General features: G+C 37.1%; 1 protein-coding gene across 14 annotated transcripts in view; it reads left to right on the top strand.

Annotated features, from left to right (window-relative positions):
- BABAM2 (BRISC and BRCA1 A complex member 2) overlaps positions 1–27,320 on the top strand; it is a 177,892-nt gene that overhangs the window by 101,356 nt on the left and 49,216 nt on the right. For 6 of the 14 annotated variants that reach the window (XM_068939581.1, XM_068939575.1, XM_068939579.1 and 3 more), the window contains one exon: positions 13,987–14,070. The exons of the other annotated variants lie outside the window; for them this stretch is intronic. In XM_068939581.1, the coding sequence (XP_068795682.1) occupies positions 13,987–14,070 (84 nt within the window). The remainder of the gene's footprint in view (positions 1–13,986; positions 14,071–27,320) is intronic. 14 annotated transcript variants of the gene reach the window in all.

Consider the following 27,320-nt stretch of genomic DNA (forward strand, 5'->3'; position numbering starts at 1 on the left):
TAATTGCAGTTTAATGGATAGCTTACCTTTATCAAATACTTTCTTAAGAAAGAAAACCATTAAGGATGGAGTTGCTGGAAAAGTACAGGGAAGCAGTGAAGTTTCTCTGTTGTGAAGCATGCTGAGTTCCACAAACTGTCTTTTTGGAATGAAATCTCTCTCCTTATGGAAGAAAAATACTTCAAAATTAGTGACTGCATCAGATTTAAAACTTATCCAACAAGTCACAAAGTTCTGCCAATCTGTCTTTAAATGTAAGCACGAGTGGGTCATAGAGTTTTTTCTTTAAACTTGAAGCTGAGCTTTTATGTGTACCTATCCTGTGTATTAAATAACAAAAGTGACAAACAGTAGATTTAAGTTAATTAATTAAAATTTGTCTTCACAGTAAATGCAGAGAGTATAGAAAGGAACATTTACTCAACAGTTAGGAAAAAACAAGTTTCCTAGAGTACTCTCTGAATCTGCATTTGTTGCTGTGTGTGTATTCCTTCCAGCTCTTGATGTAAATCCAAACCCACTACTACAGAGCGTGATATCATCTTCTTTTATCAGAAAACACTTTGCTGATGATGATTTTTGCATAGTTGGGATATGTGGCTTGCTTTCTGAATATGGTGACTGAGTCATTTGTTTTCTGAGAATAACTTCACTGTAATTGCAGTCTGCACATTACAGTGTTCTATTTTCTGACTTTTTCTATTTTATTATTTAAAACAGTTGACAAAGTTAGCTCCTTTTTAATACTTCCTCCCAGATGGTCACGTTCATTGATGTGCAAATCCCTGAAAACTTGGAAGTGAAGAGTTAAGGATTTTCAAGCATCAGCTTCTAAAAACTGTAAAACACAGAATTAAGATAGATATCAAACATGTCAGTTTTGATTGTCTCTGTTACCTTTTTCTTTCCTCCAATCCTGAGGAGTTGGCAGTAGCCGCTAGGAATCGCCCTGCAGCAGCTGTCATTTCATTCGGTTACTGAGTGGCACGGCAAGTTTAGGAAGAGGAGCACGGCAGAATTGGTGTGATACAAGGAAACTGTTGGGCAGGAGGGAGACCATACATGAGGGGGTGAAGAGATCTTGGCCTGAGATCCCCGATGCCTCTGTGAACAAAGGAAGGGATTGAAGTACGTCCTCGGAGATTTCTAGAACGCGTCGGTTCAGCGCTGAGTTGGTAGGTTGTGTTAGCAGTGGTTGAGAGAGCTTTCTGGCCGGGACTTGCCAGCCTGGAAGTGGAATGCAACAGTTCTCTCACAGTTATTTTCAGCTGTGCTGAACCAGGTGTTACAGAAGAGCACTAAATGCAGTTAGGTTGTCTTAACTTGGAATTAATAAAGACTCTGTAATAGTGATCTTCCTCAAGTTTGTGGTGACGTGGGATTTTTTTTATTTCATCAGCAACAGATACTTTTGGGAGTGGAATTAGAGGTACTTTGTACAGATCACAAATTCAGCATGTGTAGCTAGTTAATAATGGATAGCACTTATACTGTACACCAGCAGTCACTTTCATTATACCTTTTGAGAGAAACAGAGACAGGTGATGTAAATTGCTGTCATCACCGAGGAAGTCAATGGCAGGGCCAGTAAAGAGAAGGCAAGTCTCCTGTCGCACAGTTCACAGCTACCTGCACTGCGTCATGTTTGGGCTGTCTAACGCATCTATCCTGTACTCTTGGCTAGACTGAAAACAGATACAACAGATTTTCCAGCATAGATAGCTACATCTATTGAAGGAGCAACTTTAGATACCTCTGAGTAGCAGTGTTCACAATCTTCATTTCCCCTGTTATCTTCCTCTCCCTTAAACAGCATTTTTCCTTTCCATTTTTCCATCTTCTCACCACCCAGGCTTCCTGCTTCTTCTGCTCATTCTCTTAGGTCCTCCTCTGACCAAACCCCAGAATCCTACCGTCCCCATCCAGCCCCTTTCCCATAAACCTCTCCTCCACCCCGCAGCAGTGCCACCTCTCAATTTTCTTCACTTTCTGCCTCCCTCTTACCTGCCAATAAGCAGAGGCATTTTTAATATACTCTCTTCAGCAAAGCAGCTTTAATCCCTTCTTAATTTTCTATTCCAGTAAGATGACATTTTCCCAAAATAAATTGTCGCTGATTTTAGCAATGTGACTACTGTTTTTTTGGAGGGAGGGGTTCCTTTTCCGAAATTACTGTCAAGAACATGATTCATTCTACTGCTGATTTGGTTTAAGGCATGTTTGGCAGCCACAATATGTCCTTTGAGCCATTAAGCTCATGTGAATGCTAGCTGAAACCTTGTATGGATTCCTGTCTGCACTTGCACGTTGGACCTACCTGGAGAATATGTATGCAAGGCATATTCCCACATGTGGAGCTTTTTCCTTGAGTAATGTTTTCCACATAACAGCTCCCTCTTCAGAAATATTGAGAACTTTTTTCCTAGAAGCTTTTTTCTTGAGAATCTCCCTTATCAAATTATAAGGATTTGTTGGATTGCAAATGGAACACAGACATCCTGTAACTTTTCTAAACTTCAGTTGTCTATGAATAAAAGGGCAGATTGTAGGCAACATGGAAAAATCATTCTTCAAATGGAATGGAGTTTCTGTATTTTGTACATTTGCTTTCTGAAAAAACCTGTGAACTGATTTTTGCAGAAAGCAGAAGTAGCTAAAAATATGACTGTGCAGAGCAGGGCTTCGTGTAAGTCCTGTACCTTTTGTACCTTTCATTCGGCAGCACTATCCTATAGGCAGCACTTTTTGGGAATGGCAGGATCCAATTAATCCACAACCTGGAAGAATCATGCAGAGATAATCAGATCTGGCCTATATACTATTACTTTACGTCCATGGAGTTGGATACTCCTCATTTAAAGGAACTTTCTTTGTCAATTGAGCAGAAATAATATATTCTTGTACCTGTAGTCCTCTTTTATCATTATCTTGTACCAAAAATGAGGATTGCTGCTCCCGGCTCTATTTTGCTGTAAATGAATGAATTCTTGTGCTGTCTTCGAGATGTCATGGGCTACAGCTAAACCAGTGGCTCAGGACCTACCTCTGAGGTTTGAGTTTGCACCCTGGCCAAATTCAAAACTACTGTCAAGACAAGACCTGGATGTTCAACATCCTATTTATCCTCCCGCCTAGATTTTTGCTGGAAGAAACCCTGAGCCCTAGAACAAGGAGGGACTTATTGTGTGCTCCAACAGGTCTTTGATCTGGACAACTAAGAGCCAAGGCTCTGGTGTACACTATGAGGCCCACCTGCCCTGCCTGTTGTTTTAGGGTTTGGGTTTTTTTTTTTTTTTTTCAGTTGTTGAGATATCTAGCTAAGAGAATTTGGAAATCCTTATTTAAGGTCTCTGTCAAACATGAGATACGGTAATAGTGTTTTGAAATCTTTCTATTTCTGTGGGTTTATAAACAATTCTAGCCTTTCGTATTTCTACAAATACTGTAACCTATGTGTTAATGGAAAAATCTGGAATATTTTATGTATGCTTTGGAGAATATACATATATATCAACAAAGGGTTATCATAGAATTAATGTCACAGATCTTGTGTGATACTTAATGTCTGTATGCAAAATGTGGCAAACTTCCTACCGAGGAAGATAAATTAAATTTGGCACTAATTGGAACTTAAGAATAAGAAAATGAGAATTCTTTTTGGTTGAATTTTAAAGCTAAATTCTTAGAGCTGATTTCTGGTCAAGGGCCACTGGTAATACATGAGGAGGAATCGCAAACTGTTTAACAATTTCATTGAACAAAACCGTGTTAGTACTAGAGTTGCATACACTACAGTACAGTGGAAAAACCTGTACAAATAGAGCGAAACAATTCTGCTTGCAGATATTTGCTGTTTAAGCCAATAAAAGGGCTGTGCTCTTCTGTGTGGTTTGGTGATGTCAAGCACTGCTTGCTGGAGGCAACTATGCTACTGCAATGCTTTTCTGACCTTAAATAGCCTATATGCTGGGTAATGCAAGCATACAAATATAAATACAGGGCACATAAGGACATAAGGAGGCCAGAACAGCCATCTAGGCCCCTACCCTCCCCTGAATTAGTCAGTATCTTCCACAGTATTATTCTCTTCTGGTATTTGTCCAAGACACTTCCAAAACCGTCTACACTAATTGTTCCCTTGTGTTGCCTCAGTACTGTTTATTCCATATGTTAAGGACTGCGTGCAAAGCGATTCTGCCTTCTAATGTGGCTGCTGTTTTCTTTATTTTCCGTTCTTCGTTTTTGCATTTCATAATAGCCCAAACAGCTGTGTAACATTTGTCTTTACGTTTTCTTGGGAAGGTTGCATACCTTAGTGGTGGCCCAGTGCTCTTCTTTAGCCACCCTTTTTCTTTCTAGAAAGTTGAGCTTTTTGTGAAGTTTTGTGTAGGTAATTCCTTTAGGTCATATTTTTGGTTGGCTTCCCAAGTATTTTTTGTTTTTCTTTTTTGCTGTAATGGTAAGATGGTTGGATGGCGTGTGCACATAATTACATAGTGATCCTGCTAATTTGTTCCATAACTCAAAGGTTGTTTCTATTTTTCTTGTCGTTGTAATGAAGATTTTTTAACTTGATTTCTACCACCACAAATCCTTTTGTTTGCAGTTTATACTCTCTATTTTCTGTTCACTAACCTACTATTGAAGTTTCTCGTAGTTTTTTTGTTTTGTTTTGTTTTAAGTTCCATCAGTGTATTCTGGCTTCTCCTTTGGCCATTTGTTTTTAACTCTGCACAGCTCTCTCAAAATGTTTTTCCTTTTCACAAAGTAGTAGTCTCTGTATTTTTGCAAGTCAGATAACAATTTTTCCTGCTATGTACACATAGAAGCTAAGAGGAGATGAGTGATGAATGTATATCAGAACAAAGGAAGTCTTATCTAAAGTTTAAGCGATGAAAAGCTTTAAGCAATGAAAATCTAACAGCCCTTTTAACTGTCTAGTATACAGAATCAGTGCATATTCAGAAGAGTCATTTTTTATTCTCTCAGATTTTAATGCCTTGCTTCTCTTTATGTTCCATTATAATGCAATAGTATTTTAAAATATTTATTTTAAAACATTTTAACATTATTTTAAAACACTTAAATTTTTTTTAACTTTTTTTATGAAAAGAATGATGTATCTTCTTAAAAGGAACTTTCTCCATTTTTTAAAAAGAGAGAAAAATGTTCAAGACTGTTTTGCAACAATGAAAGCAATAAAATTCTGGTTTGTTGTATTTGTCAAAACCCTAGAGTATATACAATTGAACAACCTTTTTTCTTCTACAGTGGTATTCTATTTAGAATATGTGTGTTGGCAGTAACAGGAATCATATTTCTCTGTACTGTGAATGCCTTTGATTTTTTTTCCAGTGTTACGTTGCAATTTTGGAGGTCACTTATGTTTGAAAAATATATCATGTTCCATAACCTGTGATAGTTACTGTAGTTTTGTTTAAAAAAAATAAAAAAACTCATTTGCCACAAATAGGTGCTAGATTTCACATCAGAGTCATAGAGATCTTTGTTGGAAAGGAACTCTGTGAATCATCTAGTCCAGCCTCCTGCTTGGTGTGGGACCATTGCTAGCAGTTGATCAGATTTTGCACAGCTATCCCTTTGTCTAGTGGAGTCTTAAAAACTTCCCACAGTGAAGATCCTTCAACCTCTCTGAGGAACTGTTCTGTGGCTGTGCCACCCTCCTGGAGGAGAAGCTCCTCTGAAAGCCCATCTGAGTGTCCAAGGCTTCCGTTGGCTCAGTCCTTAACACCATAAGGGTCCCTCTGGGTTGAAGCTCTGCAGTTTGTTGTAGCAGTATAATATGATGTCATAACAGTATGCCATTTATCATGATTGTATCACAACAGGAACTTTTTTCCCTTCACCCTTGCACCACCATTCTTCTCTTTCAACTCCGTATCAACACAAGCTATGCTAACACCATTTGTTTCTCCTGTAAATTATGGCTTATGCTCTTTGATTAGTCCCATCACGCTTCTCCAGGAGTACAGAAGGGTCAGATCTTCACGATATCTTGCCAGCTAGGGTTTGCTCTAGCTGAAAGTCATGAGGAGCTGGTTAACTTAAATTCCTCTCTCACTCACAGTAGAGGGGGAACATGAGGAGCAAGGGCAGGAGTTTGCTCAGGGGTTTGACAAGAGTAGCCAATGCCTGGTCCTTTAGGACTAGCTACTGGTTGACATAAATCAGAGCAGTGTAGGGCAGTATGGAGCAAAAAAGTCAAAGTCAAATACCGTGATCAGTGCTGTTATTATGCCGTGTGACACCAAGGCAGTTAATGCAGGAAAGTTTTTTTTTTTTTACTTCATCTTTTTTATTCCATATACTAAAGGGTTCTAGTCTCTCTACAGTTACACAAATACTCCATGTCTTTTCCTTTCTTAAGCTTCATATACTAGAGCCAAACCTAAAAAAAATTTGTAATAGAACCACTAGCCAGTAGCAATGAATGATCTTGGCAATGTAGCTGGCCTTGCTGAATCTCTTGTATGTACAGCGGAGCACACTTAAAACGTTAGAGCAAAGGGTAGAATTGACCCTGGGTTTGTACATTATACAAATACTGTGAAGGCCTAGTGTTCTATTTTTGTACTTCTACCAACCTGTTCTGCATATTTTAGTTAACAGTTTAATAGTAGACTCTAGATGCAACCACCCATGTTACATCAGACTGTGCAATTGGAATGTTGTTTACTTTTCACCAAGGCAACTCCCTGTTTTTTGTTAATTAATCTATAACAGGGTTCTACAGCTGACTCTCTGTAAAGTCAAAAATGTAGAGGCGTTTAGAATTTATAGGTACTCTTTGCTGAAGCATTGTAAGAGCAAGATGTTTTATGTAGCTAACATGATAAAGGAGGTGGTTTGGGTTTTTTTTCTTTCTTTCTTGTTGCTACATGTGTGTTGTCTTTTGTTCGTCTCCATTTATCTTGGACAAGGTGTTTGTACTGCAAGTACACAGTCAGTCCTTTAATACCTGATACTATGAAATGGTTTTCTTAAGCAACGTAATTAAACCAAGAAAATTTTGTGAGCAAGTCTTTTCTAACAGTAACTAGCTGCTGCTTTTTGGGGAGGGAGGGAGAGAACTCCATTTTTTTAAGGTGGTTAAATGGCAATTTTGGCTAGTGTTTAAAATGGCAAGAATTTTTTTTCCTTATTTTTGACAACAGGACATCCCACAGATGTCTCAGTTATAACCATGCCAGCAGGGATTTTTTTTGTTACAAATCTCCAAATGTTTTGTCAAGGCTTGATTTGAAATGATTCAAGCATTCATATACACCATTTTCTTAGTGCTATTCCACTGGTAAAATATTTTACTGTCCTTTATTGCCTTTTTATCTGAATATCTGTAACTTCTCACAAATGTTAATGAATGTATTTTCTTGATACCTCTCTAAAATAAATTAGTACCAAATATTGTAGATATGTATGTAGGTATCCATATGTGTCCAAGAGATTTCATTCTTAGGAAACTAGGACCAAATAGAGAATCCCTTTTTATACTCTTAATCTGTGCCAACTCAGCTTAGCTAGGTTTAGAAATTTGGTCTGTCTTTTATAGTCCAATTTTGTCTCCAAGATGTCTTCCTGCTTAGTGATTCGCAGTAGTCACTGCCCTGCCTTAGCTAGATAAGCTCTCTTGAGGCTATGTTCATTTATGTGGGGCAGGTTCCTCTTGCATCTGCACTGTTGTCGTTTAAGCAGCGTACTCTACAGATAATGATACAAAAAATTCAATACATGCAGTGGTGCATTTCTCTCCACCATGAGAAAGATGTTTTTAATAGTTCAATGTATTTCTGAGCTTTGACCTCTGCCAAAATGTCTTAGTAACGTAAAGATAAGTAGATACTGCAACTGGCAAAGTGATTATAATTATATGTTAAGGGAAGCAAAAAAGTATTTTCATTTAATTCAGTCCTAAAAACCTGTAGAAATACAAGATTCTATTTTAGGAACCAATATTAGATAAATAGTCTTCTATCCAAAATATGCCAATTACTGATGATTGCGTTTCTGTTCTGTAGATTTTTCTTTTAAGTTCCTTTGTTGTAGGAGGACGTCTTGGCAGAGCTTCACGTATGTGGTTAACTGCTTGCTGAGCCACAAGCAAATAATACTGTACAGTTAAGCATTTCTTCCTGCACCACCAATTTCTATTCTCTTGGGCAACAGGAGTTCAAATCTGGGCAAAGTTGACAGGCATAAACCTGTCTGATTGGATTAATAACATAGAAACTGTTGCTAGCCTCCATAATAATATTTTAAAGTTGGTCTAGTAGTAAGGTTCTCAAGAGAGATTTTGATTTTTATTATAATAGCAAATAGATAGATAAATAACTCCTGAATCCTAAAGGACAATAGGAGACTCTGTTCCTGGTTTTCAGGCCTAGAGGAAAGGAATTGTTCTAAAGAAGGTCAAAAAGGATCCCTGGAAACCTGACAGGCAATAATGTTTCAGAATTGGCTTCCAGTGTCCTGACTTTTGGGGTGTTTCCTTTTAAACATTGTTACATTTTTTTCTAGTGTGGCATTTGGAGTCTCCCAAAGTGCCCTTTTTGGAAATAGGAAGTAATTAGTTCAAGGAAATGTAAGTTTTCCAACCCGTGTGTTCACACCTGGATTAGAGCTGTGTTCCTGAAGTAAAATTGGTTTATCAGTTGGGTGTTACAATTAAGGATAATTTTTCTGATAAATTCTTCTAATCATAACACCAGTGCTGCGCATGGAAAGTCATGTTTGTTATTCTGTGTTACTTGGAGGAATGACCTCAATTTGTCCATTTTTCGTAACCTTGCCAAAAGTTCGAGTAGCACGTTTATTTTTTGCTTTGTACCATTCAGTTGAAGACATGTGAACATCTACAACTTAAATTTACTTTTCCGTACCTTTATAGTTGTATTGGAATAACATTCAAAACTAACACTTGAGAGAGCAAAGTTGGCTTCCAAGAACTCATAGGGAACAACTATTGAACGTTTGGAAAGAACAATTCTGAAACTAAAGCGATGATGTTCAGGGTTTTGTTTGTTGACATTTCTTGTACCTATCAGATGACTTGTCCATCTCGTATATCTTCTAAGTGTATGTTGGAAGAGCAACTTCCTTGAGTCTGAATGTGTCTTCATGCCTGAAGGTTTACCTGGGTTCACTGAGAAACGTAAAGTTCTAGTAGGGATGAAGTTTATTCCATAGCACTGTTGCTAATAAAGAAAGAATATGCATCTCAGTTCACTCTTGAAAAGGAGCTTAAAAAAGAAGAAAATTTTGTTGCTTGTATTTTTTTCTAGCAACCCTGCGTATGCATCTGGAAAGCACACATAGTGACCATCATCAGTGTTGGGTGGCAGGCTTTAGGATGATGTCCTTTGTAACTTGACTGGATGGAGGGAGTAGGCTGTAGTTTTCATCTGTTCTTCTGTATTGCTCAATAGTATTGCTGCTCAAATCCCAGTGATCTTAAGCTTGTTTATTGCCTGGGTCAGAAGCCCCAGTAATTTCTGATTTCATTTTCCTGCATGTCAGCATCTCTCATGATTTTCCTGAATTCCTAATATACAGATAATTCTAATATACAGATAATTCCTAATATACAGGCTCTGAATTCCTAATATACAGATCCTCAGTCTGAGAGTCCCTTCTGTGCTATGATTCTGAAAAGTCTTGTTTGAATTCCCAGTGAAGTAGCCAAGGACTGACTTTGACTATAGCTGCTGAATTTACCTCTCATGCTTAGAAGAGATCCCTTTGGGTTTTTATTCTGTGTTTAGTGGGCTCATAGAGAGATGCTTTTGTTGCTGCTGCCCATATGGAAGCTTGTTTCAAGGACTGTGGATTTCCGTGTTGAGGAGTGTGAATTTACAGAACTTAAATATGTCTTTCTAGTTGTGCTCTCTGATACTTTTACTCCATGTTACCATCAATAGAAACACCTTGAGTATCAGCTCAGGTTTGTATTATAACTCTCTCAAAGGACAAACAAAAGAGAAGAATGTTACATCAAGTAAAATGTTTGTATTTTGGCTTCTTCTCTTCTCTGCCCCCCCTAAAACTCCCAAAAAACATTGAACAGAGCTAGCCATATTTCAGATCGCTAAATACTGCTGTGGTTTGAAAACAAACATGTAAATACAATCAAGCAGCGGTATTGGCTAATGATCAAAATACTTTCATTCACGAGGCTTTAACCGCAGTGTGTGTAATTGGTGTGAGACTTTAATTTATAGGCAATCAAGAGTTGTGATTAAATCCTCACTACTGTAGAGGGTATTCTTAAATCACCACCGTGTTTTGGAGATACATTTTGCTTGCCCTCTTCTCCCCTGATCGTAGAGCCAGCTCTACCTATGCAGAGTCATATCATTATGCAGAGAACAAATGGCAGTGCCAGAGAGGGAGCAACTTTAAAGAGTAGTTAAGGTTGCACAGGAATTTTACTGCTGGAGTCTTTGGGCCAATTGTGTCCTTATTTGACTCTACCTACTTTGAAAACTTTGACATATGCTGTTTCCCAAAGTAAGCAGTATTTTAGGTTTGGGGGTTTTTTTTGTTTATACTGTTTCATCCCCACAGAGGAATGAATAGAGGCACTTGGTAACCTTAATTCTCAGTTTACTTCCTTCACGCTCCTTAAACCTCTCTCCCTTTCCCTTTCCCTCTTCCTTTTCCTCTCCATCTACCTCATCTCAGGAACTGTTAGTGTTTCAAATTCTCTTTCAGACAAGCACATGCCATCCAAATCGTGGTGGTATGTGAAATGTAAAGTTAGGCAACTGTTGATATTGTTAGAGGGATTGTATTTTAAGCTGGGGTGGGGAAGCAAGCACAGTACATTTTGCAGCACTGTGCATTTTTAAAAATATCACTGTGATCGCTGGCACATCACTTGTACTTGCAGAAGAGGGCAGGGTCCCCGCACCTTCAGATGGGATCCTTTTTCAGACGTCCCACCCAGTGTAAGTTAATGTCAGACAAGTCTGATCATAGTTTCAGAACTGTGGTTTTGCTTTGAAATTGGTATGGCCATCATTTCTCTGTGCACCTACAGCCGAGTGTTTACATAGAGGCTTGGTATTAAAAAGAGGATCTTCCTTTATTTCAGTGTTCAAAAGATTAGCTGAATGTTCTACCTGGAGTCCATCATTTGGTATTTTAAGTTCAGATTGTTTTTTCCACATGCATTACTTTATATTTATCTCTATTAAATCTCATCTTTCATGTTATCACCTAGTTAATCTGCTTCCCAGTCCTTTTACTGCTCTTTAGATTCGGACTTTGTCTTTACTAGTCTAAATAACATATCATCAGTGAACTGTCACCTAACAGCTCGCCTGTTTTCCAGGTCATTTACAAATATTTTGAACATCAGAGATCACTACTGAACTGTACTGCTGACTTAACTCAACTGTTAGAACATATTTGTTACTCGTACTTCTGTTTCCATCTTTTAAGTTACTTACCCATGCAAGGACTTTGGTGTCACAGCTGCTTAAGTTTCCATAAGAGCTTTCAGTGGAGACTTTGTGAAAAGGCTTTAGGAAATTTGAGGAAACTGTCAACTGGATCACCTTTATACTTGAACTCTTGCACTCTTTCAAAGAACTGCAGTCGGTTTGTGAGAGAGGACTACCCCTTGCCGAAGAAGAATCGTTACAGCTTTTCTATATTGTGTATGCCCATATATACTGGGAGGAAGGTTCCAAAATGAGGATATTACTCGTTTGTCTGAAACGTAAGGAAGCCCTTGCAGAAGGAGTGAAACTCTCTTTTGAAGAGAACTTTGCTGAGAGGCTGTGGTGCAGGTGGCATGGTGGACATGTAGCAATTCTTTAGTATTTACCTTCTCTGAATCCAGAAGAATGCATTGCTATCAGTGTTCTTTTATGTGTAAGCCCTCTTCTACACTGTGAAACGCCGTACCAGTAGGTAAAATTAGCGTCGAGACCTGAGGGTCCGAAAGAAGCTGTTTTGACAAAAGTGAATTGTAAATAAATGTTACTGTTTTTCTAGTTGTCCGGGCTGTGTTTTATGGGACAGGCTGTCTGAGCACAGAGCAATCTTACTAGTATCTTTGGACTAAAGCAGTTGTATGTTCAGCTGAGGAATATCTTCTTTCCTCCGTAAGATAATTATTTACCAGTCTCTGGTTTTAATTATATATTGGCTTGCGGTTATTGTAATGGCTTGAATTTTGTCATTTACACAGCCCTGTTCTTTAACTTGGTTTTCTCTGAGTAGAAAACATTATCTTTGCTATGTTTGGAAAGGAGTAGTGGAGGCTCCGGATGCAGGTGACGCTCAGGTCACTATTTGTTAATGTCAGATTCTTTCCAATGAGTTTTTCCTTGTGGTGCTTGACATCAGTGACAACAGAGAACATAGTGTTTGAGATACCTGCATTGACTCTGTCAAGAGGTGCCCAGTCTTTTGAGCCTTCCTTATGACAAGGCCAGGGGAGGAAAAAAAACATAAGTAATAAAACCACATTCAGCAGGAATAATCCTGTACACTCATCAAAGTGGAAACAGAGTCCAAAGTCCAGGGAATTCTTGTAACAGTTCAAGTAACCGTAAACAACAGCATTTCTGCATTGTGCTGCAGGGTTTTTGTCCTATAACAGTTTACTATCCTTGCATAAGAGACAGTTGCTTTACAGTAGATAGGCATCAAATCAAACGTTGAGTAACTTTTACTAGGAAACCATGCTAGGCAGAGAACTTTGGGAGCAAGTTCCCTTTCTCGCTCGCTCGCTCTCTCTCTCTGCCTCTCTCTCTCTTCCGTGTACAAGAACAGAAAAATCTGTTCAGAGGTATCTGATAAATCACATGATGGAAGAAAAAAGAACAGCAAGGACATACACCAATAATGTTTTTTCTTGTTTTTTTTTTTTTTTTAATATTGCATTTGGGTTGGATAATACACGAGGGTAAGTGGTTGCTGGAAAAATAGACCCTATCCTGAGACTTGCATTTTGCAATAATCTTTAGATTCCAACTGAATGAGAGAGGAGGAGTACAATAGCCTTTTCTAACATAGGAAATGGTGTTAAGACTTCTATATTTTCAGCTGTACCCGATGAATATAGACAAGTCTTCATCATCTTCTGGTATTTTGACCGTCTGTGTCCCTGTGTTGAATCTTTTGCCTTCTTTTCCCACCCACTGAGCAAGATTACTTCCTGCAAAACTACCAGAATTTCCTAGACCTTTGTCTCTATATTACAAGTTCCCAGTAAAAAATAAAATAAAACTAGCTGATGGATACTTTTAAATTTTACGGTGTCAGTACTGCATAAAAAGTGGACAATACATACATAACATGTCCAAAACTAAACTGTAAAGACTAACAGGTTCCTGCTCTGGATCCTTGAAAAAAGTGCTTCTATCTCTAAACTTAGACTAAAAAGAGTTTTTCTGATATTTTCAGTGGTATTAAGCAACCCCTGCTTTCCAGTAAAGCTGGAAGCTGGGAGAACTAAGAACCTTTGAAAAGTGCTGCAATTGGAAATTGCCTCATGTTTTCCATTATAAACTGTTTTCTTTTGTTTCTTACATTTTGAAACTTTTCACTTTTGGACTAAGATTTTCTGTGCTTGATAACTGCTTAAAATGAGTTCTTTTTTGAAGCTTCCTTAGGACTAGCATGTTTGTGTTGCTTTTAAAAATGTTCCTTCATTAGATCTTTTTTTTTTCTTTTCCTGTGACTGTGTTACTTATACTCTCCTCTGGCATCTCAGGTTTAGAGAAGTTTCTTTGAAATGATCCTGTCTTTGAGACTGCACCAGTGTGATCTAATGGTGAAGAAAGTGGAAGATTGCTAGTTCTAAAAACTGTAACGACAGTGACTGGGACAAATGATTAGCTAATGGCATGAAGCTTCTTGTGCTTGTTCTCACTCAGGAAGTGTTTAAAGAAAACCTGTTCATCTCTGTGAATTGCCTGTGCTGATCTATGAGTTTAACTTTTTTTTTTTTTTAAGTGTTCAGGTTAATCAAAGATTTTTTTGGAAATGCTGCAATTTTCTGCACAGACCGAGGGTGAGATCTTGGTTCCGTTCCAGACTGTAAGTTCTGCCAGCAGCTTCCGTTGAACCATAATTTCATGTTAGATACTTTGTATGGTGGGAAACAGTTGTAGTTATTTAGTCTGATTTCCTAAGACGATCAGTTTTCTTTTCTAAGAAAATTAATATGATCAAGTTGTCTGTGTGTACGGGTGTCTGCCATTTCTGCCCTATAAACTTTTTTGAGCCTGTTGGCCAATTTCAGACAGATTTGGCAGAGGGGCGGAAGTCCTGAAAATATTAAGTTCCTATGGTTTCATTAATATAGCCAGTTAGAAGAGGTAGAGTCTGTTACTGCCACCTGAAGGCCCCGTGTAACTCTATTTTAGGTATATGAGAATCAGTATGAGAGAAAAAGATTGTGAATATTCTAATCCCAGGCAGTCAGAATTCACGCCTTATTAAACATCAGAAAAAAACTCTCTTCATTCAAGATTTGTGTCCTGAATGTATTCTCTGATGTCTTACAAGGCTTGAACACCATTTGAAGCTTTTCCTTTGGCAAAGGCATTTAGAACATCTTTCGTGTGTGGTTTCTCTGATGTTTAAGAAGGGAACTCATGCTCTGGCTTTAACACACAGCATAGAAGTCCACTGGAAACCAAACTGTTAGTTGTGCTACGCATGAACTTACTTCCTATTTATGCTATGGACAGCCCTGACATTAGCCAATACAGACAGTTAGACATTGACTGGGAGAAACTCTGGAATAAATGAAATACAGAGACTACATCACTGGAATGTTGTAGCTGAAATTTACCCACATAAAACTCATGCAATTTAAAGTAATAATTCCTCAAACGTAAGTATGTCATGCCTGTGTATTGTTATGGCATTAACATTGATAAACTGTATAATAGTACATGTGCATAAGAGGACCAAATTACTATTGATATGGGAACAGTAACTTTGAATCGCTGATTCTTTGGGGTTTTTTGGAAAAACTGCTGTTACTTTACTTACCATTATGCAGTTCGTATGTGAATGGGTGTATGAGGTTCATACAGATGCAAGTGGCTGTGCAAGTAGAGGGGATTATCTCTTCGTAGCCATGAGTTCAAGTAGACATTCAGGTAAGGACCTTGGTGTTCAAAGGTATAATAAATAATTTTTTGTATGATGCATTGTATCAAATATATACAAATCCCAAGTTTTAAATAGACATATTTAAAGGAAAAGAACAACAAGAGCATTTCTTGGATTTGCAATCCTTTCAGAAGTTCAAAATTAGATTTTATTCTGAAAGACACCATCTACCTATTACTTTCTTTTTCAGCATCAGAACAGTATCTTATGTACAGTAGTTCCAAATCCTGTGGTGCTAAGTAAACTTTTTTTTTCAACCAAGGTGGATAAGAATTTGCCTAAATGATCAACTACATCTTTCCCTCATTTGCATTACAAAACAGCTGTGTTTTGTTTGTTTGTTTGTTTTGTTTTAAACCCCATGGCTGATTCTTAATCTAAAATGAAACTGGTCATGTCTAGCATCCTGGCACTGCAACTTCACTCTGAGCTCTTAGTGAAAGATGCAAATCTGAAAGAGGGAGTTCATTAAGACTTCAGTATGGGTGTAACCACTGCAGTTTTTAAGGAAAATTAAAATTGACCAGTAGCCAAAGAAACACTAACTATAGTAGTAGTTATTAAAGGCAAGGCCTCCAGGCATTTGGAAGAAAGAAGCCAAATGAACAGAGGTTTCAGACAGGAAGGTTCAGATTTAAACTCAGAACTCTATTTTGTTCTTGTTGTAGGGACAGTTTGTTGTTTTCTTTTTTACTCCAATTCTGCAGCAGACCTAAAATCTTCATAAGCTAGCACATTCATTATAATTAACTTAAAAACATCTAATGGTGCCCTGTATGTGAAAGACAGGAAACAGAAGAAAAGGCAAAAAGCATATGATTTCTTAGAACTTCAGGCTTCAGAACAAAATAATAACCTAAACTTGTAGAAGCCCCAAATCAGCTATTCCTGTCCTGGAGCCAGCAGACAAACTAGAGTCCTAAATTACTATTTATAAATGTAAACAATACTGAAGGTTTTATTTTTGACATTCTTCAGTCAATTCAAAAATAACTTCTGTGAGTGACAAAACCAAATCTTCACAATAAAGAAACATGCAAAGTTTTCTGGGTTCGCAATCACAAGCTTCTGTAATTATATACGAATAGTGTAACACAGTGTACAATGTCTTCTTTAAATTTTGTGAAGTGAGGAAATGAATTTTGGTAACCTGCTTTGGCAGCTGGCATGTAAGGGATGGTAGTGACAATGTGACATTATTCGCTGACGGAAGAAAGAATTTTGGAGAAACTGGAATGACTTGATAATAAACCTTACGCTGAAAGATGCTGAGGACCTCCTTGAGAAATTGTGATCGTGCTTATCTTCTGAAGCAGTCATGAGTTCTGCTTTGCTTTTAATAGCGTAAAGTATTCTTCATTCCCTGTCACAAATTGTATCATGAATTGTGTGTGAATGGATTTGAAGTGATCTCTGCACTATACAGGGATTGTATTATGCACTGTTAAAGTACTTTGCTTCCTGCTGAGTGAAAGGTATTCCGAAGAGACTTGTAGTATTACTTTGATGTTTTTATTTTTAAATAATCTTCTGATCCTCCATGCTTTTCTGTCACTCTTAGCAGTGTCTCTTTTCTGGTTGGAAGAAGAATGTCAGATTTGGGTTATCTATCCTAAGTAAATGTTTAATTATAAGGTATATCATGAAGAGATCTAGCCTTCAGACTTAAACTAGATGTATGGGATGCTGGCATTTTTCATTTTGGAAGTGCTTTCCACAGTGGTGGTTTGTTTTTTTTTGTTAGTTTCCCCTAGCATGACTTCCCTAAGTCTAAGATCTCTAGGTATTTTTCTAGACTGCAAAGACTGGGAAGGACCACTAGCTGTGGTTGTTTATCTTAATTTATTCCAAAAACTATTGACAGACTTGGCTTAAAACACAGAATTCATGGCTTCCAGTGCAGTTTATTTAGTGACTTGATAACAAAATGGAAGACAATTAACTTTTTAGTGTGAAGAAGAAATCCAGAAGAGGAAGGAATCCATTTTAGCTTTTACACTTTAAATATGTTGCTGTAGCTTGTTCTGTGATTTTGGTGATTTATGAAATGGCATTTACACAATTTTGAAGAAGTTAATCGTGCGAGTTGGGCCATGCCAGTCATTGTGGTATTCAGTGAAAGGGATGGAGGTGGTGAGGAAAATCAAACTGCTTTGATATCATAGTCTCTTTCTTATAACTTTAAGTACAGAATATGCAGACATGTGCATGGAAAATACAGATACAAGATTCCAACACCATGCTAATATTTATTCCTGGCAGGAACAGCCAAATGTAATTAGAATAAAAGCACTCCCAGCCAGAACTTAGAATATTTTCACCTTAGGCATAGATTCTTTCTGCAGCACATGTTGATAGGCAAAATTAGGTTAAGTAGTAAAATAAACGTTCTGTTATTTAGCCGTACAAGATAATTATAGCAGCTTCCTAATCTTGGACGCGCAGTTTTAGCAGCCGCTCTAGTTATGATTTATTAAATAATATTTTAGTTGCATATATTGTATAATGGGGAAAAAGTTACTGAACTATTGAAATGATTTGAATGAAGGAGGAGTTCATTTAACTGTGAAGTCGATTACAGCTGTAAGAGCTGATATTTTTAGGAAAACATTGCATATGATGCAGAAGTTTAAAAAAGAAAAGAAAAATCCCTAGTCCTTTGTAGAAGAACTTATTTTCACAAAAAAATAATAAGAATACCTACAAATACTGGCAAAACATGTTATTCTCCCACCATCAGATTGATTGAGTACTTTTTAGACTGTAATCCAGACTATAATAGTATTAGCAGTATATTATTAGACATCAGAAATGGAGCAAGTGAAACATAGGGTAATGGGATATCTTACGCAATTTATTTTGATAAATCTGTAGTTGACCAATGGTAAATCTTTGACCTGAAAATAAGTTACACCATTGACTTTAGAGAGTATCAGTAGCAGATAGGTTTTACAATGCCATAGCTGACATATTTAGTACAAGATATGAAAATTACTTGGTGCTTTTGATTTTTAAGGGTGGAGAAGGAAGAACTAGTTAGGGAAGAAATCAAGGAGAAATATTACGTTCCATTTTTGTTTCAGGGTTAGGGAACAGAAGAACAAGGTTGATGCTATTCCTTATTTTAATCCATTTCTTCATTATTTTTATTGAAAATTTTTCTAATTCGTGCTAGAGGAAGTATAGCAGTATATTTGATTTGAAGTAATCTTTTTAAAAAGTATCGGTAGGATTCATAAGCCTAAATCTAATTTCCAAAAAGAAAAGACTTAATTTAGAAAGCTAAGCTCTGTTGGCTTTCAGTGAAGTATAGGATCCTAAGTTCTTCAGTCTCACTAAAAGATGGGACATAAATGATTTAAAAACTGATGAACTTTCTGAAAATGTTACTCTTGATCTACAAGGTCCAGTTTTTCAAAACATCCTATATTTATTTGTAAATACATCTATTTTCAGATACAGTTTAGGCCACTCCACTCTCTAAGCACTCAGTTTGCAAGTGCACTCAAGCCCTTAAACATTTAAGTAACATTAACCAAAACTTAAAAAAAAGCGTGCTAACGTAAAGTTGAATTTTTTTTCTTCCCATGACTATCTAAATGTTTCCACTTTCTAAAGTAAAACAGTGTGCTTTAAAGGGCGGTTAGAGGATGAAAATGCGTACTTATAAGTGTATGTCTTTACTCAGGCCTGATTTATATGTGTATGTTATGTTATGTGCACCCATAATTTATTCTAGTAAAAAGGGAATCCTTGTGAAAAGGATTTTCATTCCAGTCTTTGTCTTTCAACATCTACGTTAATGAAACTGCTCTGTGAAAAGACGACAGGCGTGAGTGAAAACAAAGTTCTTGGTATGCTTGCGTTCACCTTTTCACCAATTAAGTGCTGCTCTAACTTGCAAATCACGAAGCTTCCAGTTTCATGTGTGTAGTATATAGGTCCCTGCTTCGATTTTAGCACAGTGAAGAAGAGCTATGTCTTTTTTTTCTGCCTTGCCTTCTTAAAGTAGATCCATGTTTTGCTTATTACAGAGGAGTCTTTGTTATATCTGATATAAAGCAGGTTTTAAAGCTGAAAGCTGTTTCTTCTGAGAATTATTCCCAGTCTTCTCAGCTACCAAAGGCTGCCTTTGTGTTACGTGATGCTCATAGGCCTCTGATTCCCTCTGTTTTAAAGATAATACTTCAAGATGAATATTGAATTATTTGCTTTCATAAGAACAAAACACACATATACAAATGCCTGTAGTAAAGATTCCAAAAAGGGTTGTAAAAACTATCCAGGCAGATTTATTCGTTTAATAAGATGATAGGAGAGTTTAACATGGTTCTTATTAGATTGTCAAACCACAGTGGCTGTGTTTACATGAAGAACTTATCTTGTTCTCTTGCCTTGAGTCCACATGTGAACATGTTTAGCTTACATAAAGCCTGAGTTCCCTTGGCCTCTTGGAGAATTTAGCTGGAGCACCAGACCAGACTTGTAGCATTCCACATCGTTTGTGAACATAAGATAGATAAAGTTTCAAGATCTGAGCAAGAATGCCCCTCAGTCATGCTGCGTACACATGGAAATCAGTGTCAGAAGCCCGACATATGAAAGAAAAACATTCTTCCCCTCTTAGCTTTCTGCCTCCCTTGACATTGTTATAGATAACTCCAATTCTCAACATCATATCCAGAAGTTTTCCAACATGTTGCTCATTTCATTTCTGAAAAAACTCTGCATGATTTTGCTCTCCTTGCTGTACTTTGCATTTCTCAGTCTTCATCTAAGCTAATCAAATCCAATCCTGATAATGCAGGGGACAGGACATTTCTCAAATGTTTTTTCCACGGAGAAAAGATCCACAAGTGAGGATTACTGCCTACCCTAAGGAGAGCAGAAGAGTTTTTGTCAATATGTGGGTAGAGTCTACAGCATGAAACTATTTTAGCACAGAGGCAGGAAAGTTGTGTACTTCTAAAGTTGCTGTGTCACTGAAAGTGCTAGGCCTTAAACAATATCAGGAAAAGATTAACAATAAAGCATAATTACTGTAATTTGACTAATAGATTAGGGAATACACAAAATAACTAAGGAACAATATAAGCAAATGCAGTCATAAAACATAACAAGGCTGCAAGTTATAGGAAATTAATGTCAATCTTCATAAGAAGGTGAGAAAAGTAGGGAAGAAAGATGCAGTTTTGGAGATTCATTTTTATGCTTCAAAAAAAAGTCATTGCTGGTTAGATGGGCTTACTGTTAGTGCTGGAATCGTACCTTGTGAACAATCATAATATATATAGCAAGCTGGATGGTATTGAGTGCATGCTCAAGGATTGATTAAGAAAAGAAAAGATAGGTATATAGGGCATATTTTTGTAAATAAAACTGATATGCATCTTAAAACAGTCATTACATCATCCATTTTATGGAGAGATTGTAAGAGAAGATAGACATACATTTGTCATAAATATTCTATTCATTGAGATTGTTGGGGAGATCTCCATCACTAAAACAGAGTGGATTATAAAGCAGCAGATGAGTATCTTGCACAAGGACAAGCATTGTGCAACATACCACCCGTGCTTCAGTGCATAGGAATTTCCAGTGATGCTCACCATAAATAACTCAATCCTTTCATTAATTTATTCAGTACTACTGTTTGAGAGGAGAGTACTGCCCACAACATACCAGTTTTCTGGTCCTCTATTTTGTTCTTGTTTATGCAAAAGCTTACAATTCCTAACTCCTATCTTCATGCTACATTTAATTTTCGTTGAAAATCTAAAGGTTGTTCACCTGAAGCACCTGAGTCAATGCCCAGTCATTTTTTTTTTGTGCTACTTAGAAGACTATTAATATATTCACAGTTAAGGTGGATATAAGTAGATCTATAAAATAGGTAATGCTGTTAAAAGTGCATTTCTAAAGAGTGGGAAATTCAAAAGTAAATTTTCAGATAACAGTCACAACTTTTCTTTCTTCACAGTCCCTGTGAAGGAGAAACGGGGATAGTGCATCTTTTTAAACAACTTCCTATCTTTGTGTTGGCTTTTCAAATCAGTGTAGGATGAAAAAACTATTGTAGTTAGGTTAAAATCCACTTTTCAGCCAAAATCTCGTTCAGTCTCTCTTGCGCTTGTTCTACTTCCTCAGATCGATACTGAACACAATCACAGTAGTGTAGGCTGCTTAGCTTTTCTCCTGGCATCTTGAATCCTTTCTTTAATCTTCATATACTGCTCTTTCAACTTCTTCATTTTTTGTTAGGACTGCCTAGTGTTCTTCTCTGCTTCTCTGCCCATATTTCTTAACTTATCAGGACCTTTTTTTATTCGACCAGTGATATTTGCTGCTGATCTTTTGCCTGTTTTTTCCTACTTTTGGTGGGGGGAGGTTTGCTGTTATTTCCTCTTGGAATTAAATTATCTTAAAAAACTCTTCCTTAACTTTTTTTTCATTTCCCATTAATATGTCTCCGAAATTTGCTGCCAAGATTCCTTTAAGAAATAAGCAGAATACTTTGCAAATATCTGTTTCTCCATTGTGTTCAAGTCCTTTCTGATGAACGATTTAATCTCCTTATGGCAAGCCATGTTCTTCCTCCCCTGTCATGCAGTCCTTGCTGTGTAGTTCCTCATTGTGTTGTGTAGTGTGAAACACTAAATAGTTTAAGTTCTTTGGGACAGGAGCTATGCCTTCCTGTTTAAACTGTGAGGCATCTAGAAAATTTTTTAGGTGTTAAAACGTCTTTCTTTAAATAATGCTATGCTGACAGACACGTTAATACTAGTAACTAATACTTTTTGAAAACCAAAAAAACAATTTTTTGAGATCATAACAAATGTCTTTAAATTCAGTTCTTGTAATTATGTCATTTGTTATGAATTTCCCAATATAATTTGTATCTTTTCCAAAAATAAGTTGTGCCAAATGACTAAACGTGTTAGATTTGTAATACACCTTGCAATTTTTTCATGGGAAAACTGAGAGGGGCATAAATGTGGTATATTTCAACCCAAAAACAACATTGCTCAGAATTTTTGAGTCTTGTAATAGAGAATCACACTTTTTTTTTAATAGCCTGTGGAAATTTTAGTATTTCTTTTTTGAATCTATTAACACCGCATTATAGAAGATAATTCCACAGGTTAAGTGTAAGGGATTTGTTAATGCTTTTAATCAGTTTTAAATACATTGCCTTTATGCTTGTCTCATACTGTCAGAATGAATAAATGACCAAAATTTTTACACTGTGCATTGTGTTATATAGTAATATTGTTGCCACTGGTTAAGTAAACCTGTATTCGAAACCACTGCACACAGGGAATTCTTGTTTTACTCTCTTGGATTTGTTCTGTTTCTGAAGCTTGTGTTTTGAGGTGTAATGGCATTCCCAGAGGGTAAGTGATTCTGCTGAACTGTATGCCTATCTGAGGAGGTTTTTTGTAAGCTTTGGATTTCTTTATAAATAATAGGCTCCCTTACATGAAATATAAAACAATGTTATGACTGTGTTGTAGATAGAATACTTCTGTACGATATCCTGCAGCTATATAACATGAGTTATCTGATGAGCTGGGTTATAAACGTTATCCTCATATGGTTTTGTTTCTTCAGAGAATGCAAGATCTGAGGATTGTGGAGAGCTCTCTTTTCCACCACTGTCAACCGATTTTCAGTTATTTAACAGCTCTGTAGAAACCTCATAGTCCTCTTTTAGGTAGAATCTTTGTGTTGATTTCTGCATATAAAGACCCAATAAGCAAAGGAAATTCCTTCAGTCCTGATTTATCTGAAAATGCCAGCATTTCCACTGCTTCAGGCTTCTGTACTTTCAAGTAGCAATAAGAAAAGCTTTATATTGCAAGATGATCCGTCCTTTCCCCTTCCAACTCTGAATCTCAGCAAGAAAATAAATACATTCTAGCTTCAATTATAAGGTCAGCTATCCAGTCATCTTACATTTCTCGGGAACTTTTTTCCTCCTCAAGAGGAGTAGCAAACTGCTGGAGACAGAGCTTCTATCCCCAGAAGTCTTTCATTATTGTATCACCTGAGCTATCATTCATGAAGTGTGTAAGTTTGTTTGCTAGAGCCCAGAATGTGTACAGTTCATATAAATCTTTCACTGGTATAACTGCCTTGTCTAAAGAGAGAAATACATTATTTGAGAATTTTAACCTACAGCAGAATGCAAAAGTTAGGAAAACCTGAGCAAAGCAATATTCATTCGTACTTACGGTTGACTTTATCACATGGCTTTTATACCAATCTATGAACATTATTACACTTCAGTTATAAGCATCTGAATGTTACAGGTGGGCAAGCACAGAAGCAGAGAGGTTGCGATAACTTTCTGTAGATTATATATGAAGTCAGTAGAAGAGCTGTGAGTAAAGCTCAGCAAGCCTGACTTACAGTTTTCTGCACAGTCCATGAAACTAGACTGCATTTAGTTTTTAGTTTTTGCTTTTTACAATCATTATTTCATATTTTTCCAGTCTCGATTTAGTTTTTAGTTTTTGCTTTTTACAATGATTATTTCATATTTTTCCAGTCTCGAGTCATGAGAAGTTTGGAGGTATTTACTCCGGATCTTTGATAGGTCAAGTAAAGAAAGATGGTATTACCATTTGTGCTCTAATGGCCAGATTTTTTAGCCTGTGTTTGACCAGCATTCATCCTCCAAGTAAATAAATTTGGCATCGTTTTGCCTCTAGGTCAATTTGCGATTCTGTTTTCTTGTCTCTACTCTGAATAACATAGATACCTCAGGTTATATTGGCTAGTTGGAGCCAGACATACTGTTTTACGTACAGTGAAGTAGAAAAATTATAAGTAGAAATTGTCGCTGTAGAAATAGAAGCTTAACTGCAATTTTTCTGTAACAGGAATTTTTTGGGGGTACAGTTTAGCTTGCAGTAGATTAATTGGCCAAACAATATGTTAATTATGTTTGTTTTAAATAGGATATTGCTAGAAAGGGGAGAAAACACTAACCGATTTCTCAGAAGCAATTGTTCTTTCATATTTTTGTTAAGCTCTCTGTTGCTGATCGAAGCAACATTCCAAAGCTTTTGCAAAGCACCACATTGCTAATGTGATAGGGAGGATTTGATTATGGGCAAGCAAGTCTGAAAAATGGTAAATTGACAACGAATCTCGGATCATAGTTCTCAAGGCAGCTTTTGTGGTCACGTGCTTTTATTTGATGTGGTTCCTGGTGCCTCCTGTGCCAAATGGTGTAATGTACTAAAGTGATGAAACTGCAAAAGAAAAAAAAAAAGGAAAAGTGAACTATTTACTTTAGCAACAAAGGAGAAAGAAAGCAGGGAAGGAGATCAAAGCCCATGATATGAGTGCCTCAGAACAGGAAAAAAGAGCGAAAACATAGGAATTTCTTTCCACGGGCTTCAGCTTATAGCCATCCTGCCTAATAACACTCTTAACTTGTGTAGATCTGAAACATACCTCAGTTTCAAAATAAGGCAAGTGAAAACTTACATTTAGAGAGTTAAGAAGGGTGTATCCAAGTAAAAGAAAGGGCTATAGTGTATCAAGCCTAATGTCTGCTTTCCACCACTACTAAGTAGATACAACATGTTTTAACATTGGGTGTGCCGAGAAACAAGCGCTCAGTTATTTTAGATGGGTATAAAAAGTCTTTCCATGTAGAGGCAAGTTTTTTGTTTATTTACACTTTGAAAGCTAGACAAATCTTCAACCATATGGTTCACAGCCATTCAAATCGTCTTTTTCTTACTTCATGTGTTTTTTGCAGAAAGAGTACATTGGATTAGGAACATTGTTGAGTGCAGTCAGTATTATGTACCACTTTCTTGTTGTATAAAGCTGTTTAATAGTATGTTCACACTGTATACAGGGATAAGTATGATTATTCTTACAGTGCTGGAATCTATTCACAACACATTTTTTTTACTTTTTCCTCCCTTGAAGCAAAAATGTATGCCACTGTGCAAGGTATCTCCTTTTCAGAGCCTGAAAAATTTGCTTAGATGTTCTTTTCTTTGTGATACTATTCAAAGAGGAGCTCATAGAAGTTTGAAGATGAGGAAGGCTAAAAAATAAAAGCCATTAGGTCAAAATATATAGATAAGATTGTATGCATATGTTTAAACTATAGTTTCCTAATTAATTAATAGATTGTAATGCTGATATTCTTGCACGACCCTGGAATGTAGGGTGTAGTCTGAAATTCTCATTTTTGGACTTGACTCAAAGTTTCCAAGCAGTGTAGAGAAACCTGCATTTTTCTATTCTGGGAATGAAAGGCAGCAGAACGGGTTGCAGGGAGGCACTGGGGTGAAGGGAAGGAGTCCGGGGAGCCTGACGGCTCCAAGAGAGGGTGTGAGGGGTGCAGAGAGGGGGGAAACCCTTGGAGGAAACAGGCCCTAGTGGGCTAGAGACAGGAGTGCGAGTGTCTTCCTTCAGGCCTGTAAGTCTGCCTGGCCTAACCGCTTACTCCTCTGAGCTTGGGACTTGGAGGCACCCTTCTTCTTCCCCAGGAAACTGATCTTTTTCAGGAAGAGGAATTGATCATTTCTTTACATGGAGCTACTCACGAACGAGAACAGTCACTTTGCTAGACCTATAAATTAATACAATGCCTTTTGATCTTTTTTCAAGGTTCGTTTGTTGAGAAAGACATTTTAATGTCATTATAAGCTCTCAAGAAATGGAAAAGAACTTTGAATTTTATATGTGGACCTGAATAAATAGATGCGTTGAGAGACAGGTAGAGCGAGTCATTTGCAATGCACGAGCCGACAGCAGCAATGCGCACCTACTCCAGCTCTGCTAGCTGCGCTTGTATTTTGGAGCGCTACAGAGCAAAAACTACTATTAATATAGGGTGGCTGCTGCTGCTGAATGCAGTCCTGAGTCCTTCCCAAAATTAGTTTAATTCACAGAACGGGTCAGAACCACGCGTGACAAGTCCTAGTGAAATATCATCGACTAAGGCTGTTGTTTTGTGAAAGTTAATAAATTACAGAAAGCCACTGGCAGAATCTGTTAGAATTCTAGTATTTAAAATGTAGCAGTTTACTCAGAAATGTTTATTTTCAAACACAATTTGGATTGACTGTCCTGTGACTAGGCTCCCTCTAGCAGTTGTTGGGGAGCAATATTAATCAATTTGGCTATGTTTAAAACAGAATGACTTCCTCATTATTATCTCTTGATGCTTTTTTCTTCTTCTTGAGAAAATGAATGTCACCAAACCCGATACTGTGATGTTATAATTGTTTTTATTTCTGGATATAGAAATGCATTTTATTTGTGGGGAGTGTATAACACGGTGACACCAAAAAGGAAAGCTTAATCACAAACATAAATATGCAGAGTCTATTCTCTAAAAGGTCCAATTATCTGAAAAGTAGTCCTGAAGTATGGGAAGCTTTACCTTGCAGTGATGAAATCTCTTGGCAAATAGAATTTCCATGACTGGGAAAGGTTCTTATGGCCTTTTTTTCTTATACATTTTCTTTTGAATGGGCTTTGAGGCACTTCAAACAGTAACATGAGATACTGTGCTGCATCCTGAATTCCTTGTCAAATGTTCTTAATTTTACATGTTTCCTTGCTTAATTTTGCAGGTGCTTCTCATTTGACATTGAGTCAGTCACTTCTCCTTTCTTCAGATGCAGGTTTATTATAGGGTTAAAGGGAATATAGCCTTTTCACCCTCTTTCTTGCTTATGAGGTACTGCAAGTGGGTTACTTTGACATGACGGAGAAAGAGTATAGCGCAATTCAGTCAAACCCTGAAAAACAGCTTCCTTGTATGTATTAAAAAAATAATAAAGGATAGTATTTGTTTCATAAGACACTTGATGCTTAATTAATTAATGTTTGTAGAATTCTTTGAGATTATCAGAGGCAAGGTCCTGTGCAATTGCAGTATTTTATTAAAATATTTAGTGAGCAGATTCTCTGACCCAGTAATGGCAACAAAAAATACCTGTCCACTCTTGATTTTCCCTATACATAACTATTTCTACAGAACATAAATTTCATGTTGTACAGTCTTCCTCTGTTTTCAGAGGATAATCATACTAGAAATTCCAGCCGCCTTTCTGCGAAGGGATCTCTTTCTCAGAAACAACACCTTGTGCAAGTCTGTCTTACGTTTGAGAGGGTTCAAGAGG

Source organism: Struthio camelus, chromosome 3 (genome assembly GCF_040807025.1).
Source record: "Struthio camelus isolate bStrCam1 chromosome 3, bStrCam1.hap1, whole genome shotgun sequence".
NCBI lineage: Eukaryota > Metazoa > Chordata > Aves > Struthioniformes > Struthionidae > Struthio > Struthio camelus.